This window comes from Triticum dicoccoides, chromosome 7B, assembly GCF_002162155.2.
Source record: "Triticum dicoccoides isolate Atlit2015 ecotype Zavitan chromosome 7B, WEW_v2.0, whole genome shotgun sequence".
Classification (NCBI taxonomy): Eukaryota; Viridiplantae; Streptophyta; class Magnoliopsida; order Poales; family Poaceae; genus Triticum; species Triticum dicoccoides.
In genome coordinates, this window is record NC_041393.1 from 30,381,727 (window position 1) to 30,385,144 (window position 3,418).

The 3,418-nt window shown below is 47.9% G+C and overlaps 1 protein-coding gene across 1 annotated transcript; it reads right to left on the reverse strand.

Moving 5' to 3' along the window:
- Positions 1 to 1,078: 1,078 nt before the first annotated feature.
- LOC119341955 (F-box protein At5g07610-like) lies at positions 1,079 to 2,791 on the reverse strand. The gene is made up of 2 exons (XM_037613800.1): positions 2,668 to 2,791; positions 1,079 to 2,565 (listed from the first exon to the last, which is right to left on the reverse strand). Exon 2 carries the CDS (start codon positions 2,537 to 2,539, stop codon positions 1,373 to 1,375), a length of 1,167 nt encoding a protein of 388 aa, XP_037469697.1. The 5' UTR covers positions 2,540 to 2,565; positions 2,668 to 2,791; the 3' UTR covers positions 1,079 to 1,372.
- Positions 2,792 to 3,418: the final 627 nt, after the last annotated feature.

The window sequence follows — 3,418 nt, forward strand, 5'->3', positions numbered from 1 at the left end:
CGTAGAATTCATTCTGAAGTTACACCTGAGCTGGCAATCTGCAAAATCTGTTATTTAATACTCCCTCCGCCCAAAAAAGTTTGTTCCTCAAATGGATGTATCTAGCATCAAGTTAGTGCTAGATACATCTATTTGAGAAACAAGTTTGGGACAAGTTTTTTTTGGACGGAGGAAGCTCGGGAGCTGCAAAATCTGTTTGGACGCTGCAAAATCTGTTTGTTTAATACCCATTTGGACGTGAGGCATCAGCAGGGACAAGGTCAGGAGGGCGCACGGAGGCTAAAAATTCAGAGAGTTATACTGTAAATATCCCGATAAATAATCTGCATATACCGTAGAGGCTCTGAAAAAGATGGCACCTATCCTTCTGTATCAAATTAAACGACAGTTCAAGGCATCCGTAGGCAAAGATCAGACACTGCAACTAAGTACAGCAGGAGGTGAATCAGACAATTTTTCTAGATCAAATCAACACAAGGTTAGTTTCGGACTAAACAGAGTGAATCAAGCTGTTATATTGATGGAATGAAGAAATTTTTACCTTTGATGCTGTAAACTCCAGACTAAATAGCATCTCACAGAAAAGAATAGCTTTGCTTCACTAGTGCAGATCATTTCAACATGACAGGAGCAAAGGAACATAAACTGACATGCTCTACTGTTCACTACAATGACAAGAGGAATAAAACATAAATTCCCCCCCATGTTTTACTGCCCATACAATTACATAGCTAACATGCACAATAATACTCCCTCTAGTCCAATATGTAGTGCGCATGGTTTGAGGCTCCAAGACCAAGGCATGATGTGGAGATGTACTTCTAGACCATAGTAACCCTGCATGCACACTCTCCGTACATAGGCATGTGGATGTGCTGCATCTCCAGTGAAAAGCTAGGGGTAATTCTTGTCCAAAGTGCTTCATACTCACTACATTGTGGAATTCTTGCAAGAAACTAATACGCACTATATATAGGAATGGAGGGAGTATTCAACATAGAATACACATACACTATCTGTAAAAGAGGGCATCCCTAAGTAGCCCAACACAACAATCTGGACATCACAAACAGCAGCCTTGGTACAAATAAATGGTAGCTCCATAAAGTTAAATAGCAAAGGCTGCTGCCCGTATGCTGGTACCAACCATAAACACATAGTATATGTTTACACAAGACAAGCAGCTAGCACTACTAAGTTAACTGGAACAGTTAGCCCCATAAAGTAAGGCTACAGAGTACAATCGACAACAAAAGAGAAGTAACACAACATCAGAAGGATCTAACCGGATAGCTGCTGATATTACAAGGAACCTATGATTCAACATTATCTGAAAGGTCGACAATGGAACGGCGATATGCAAGTCAGACTATCAGTTCCAATCTGCCAATTCCTCCGAGTACAAGGGAACATAAGGACGATAGGGTCCCATGGAACCATTTCCAAGATCGCGGATGAACTGCACTTTTCCACTATCCATTTCATAAGACACGAGTACTTTGTCATGCCCAAAAACTAAGAAAATCATGTTTCGTTGCGGGTGGTGGGCGACAATGTGAAACCTGATTCCCTGATGGACATACTTGACTCCAAATAGATCAAAAGGCCTAACGCTGTGCTTCAAGACCCACACTTCACTGCCGTAGTCCTCAAGAACCCAGATCAATAGTTTGTGACCATCACGATGATCAATATTTGCTAAATACAAACGCCCTTGAGACAGATCAGTGAACCCGACAGCAAGATCTATTTCAGGGCCAAACAGATTGCATGGCATAGGAATAACCCTCCAAGTAGTTCCCTCCACATCCACTGCCACCACCACCGCAGGCTCGATGGTAACCAAATGCAGAAAACCCTTGCCAAAGGCACTTAAACTCAATATCCTAGCTGGGAAGCCCCAACCGCTGTCCTTGTGACTCCAGGCGCCGGTTTTGGACGAGTAGATCTCAACCCCTTTGACGTGGCCATCACTATCGTCAACATCGTCGTCTGTATCAGCCCCATCCTCCAGGAACTGGAACACATGGAAGTGCGAGGAGACAGCCGGGTCAAACCCCAAGCGAGCTGTCTGCCACTTGCTGAAGAAGCGCGGCAACGGCAAGGCAAGCCATTTCTCTGTGGCAGGATTGCACAATACGTAATCAAATGCCCGCGAATCAGCGGTCTCAAAGCGGCTGCAGAGGAGTAGGCCGTTGCAGCTGTCCAGGAGGTTGAACCTGTCACAGTTAGGCAGGAAGGGAAGCGAAGGGTCCATAGGAGGGCGACCTCCCGTGGAGACATGGGTGAAATTGCGAATCAATAAATAGTCAGGGCTGCGGCTCGAGTAGAGGAATCCGGCGAGGTCATGGAGATGGTGCTGCGGCAGCGCCTTGCGGTGGTCGGGGTGGGAGATGATGCCGCGCCACCGCTTGGAGACGCACTTGAACCGGCACAGCGACTTGTACGGCAGGCGCGACAGAATCTCGACGAGGAGGTCTTCGGTGAGCTTGTCCGCTGGATTCCGCCGCCTGCTGACGTCTTTGGAGCCGTCCGCCATCGCCGTGGGGAGAGGCGGCGGTCAACCTGCGAACGGGGCGGAGGAGGAGAGATTTGAGATCCATCGACATCGGTGAGGGGAGCAGGAAGGAAGGAAGCGAGGATCTACGGCGAATGTGGCGTACTTACCGGGCGAGAAGCGAGTGACGGCGAGGGAGCCCGTTTGAGGTGCTCCCGTCCCGGCCGGCGAGGGTTTGGGTGCGCGGCGGCGAGGTGAGGTGAGGTGTGGCGTAGAACTGGAAGACGGGGGAAGTGAATGAGGAGTATGCTGTGCTGGGCTTTTATCTGGGCTGTACAGGCAGACGATACAGAATAGCGGTGTGTCCAGTTTTCAGCCTGCACTTCAGTTTTTTTTAAGACAATCTCGCGAAGTTTTATTAAATCATCATACTATTTACATGAACGAAAGGAAAGGAAGATCATCGGGCTGATCTAACCCAGCATGGCGGCTAGCCCCTAAAGTTAAAGCACGCTTCGCTAGATTGTGAACCTCGTAATTTTTATTTTTGTTTTTAGTTCGAACTCCTACTTCCATAAACTATACTGCATGAAATAAACACGCTAGCACCTGCTGTAATTTCACGAATGATCGCACCAAACCGTGCAAAGCTTGCCCTCTTGACTTCGGGCATGTTTTGATCTCCTCTGGCTTCTCAAAACTCCACATATCCAGCTTCTCCTCCTCGCTCACGTAGCGATCGTTCGGCTGCATCGAGCAACTTCTCATAGAGCTGCAGCCCAACTGGAAGGGCTCTCGCCCGTTTGGCACTGATTGGGCCGACTGGAGGCAGCCTTGATCGGCCCAGTGCACCGATACCAGGGAGGGAGATGTTGGGGAACGTAGTAATTTCAAAATTTTCCTACGCACACACAAGATCAT

What these genes read in the sequence shown, in the direction of transcription:
- LOC119341955 (XM_037613800.1), bottom strand. Translation starts at nt 2,539, where the DNA reads ATGGCGGACGGCTCCAAAGACGTCAGCAGGCGGCGGAATCCAGCGGAC.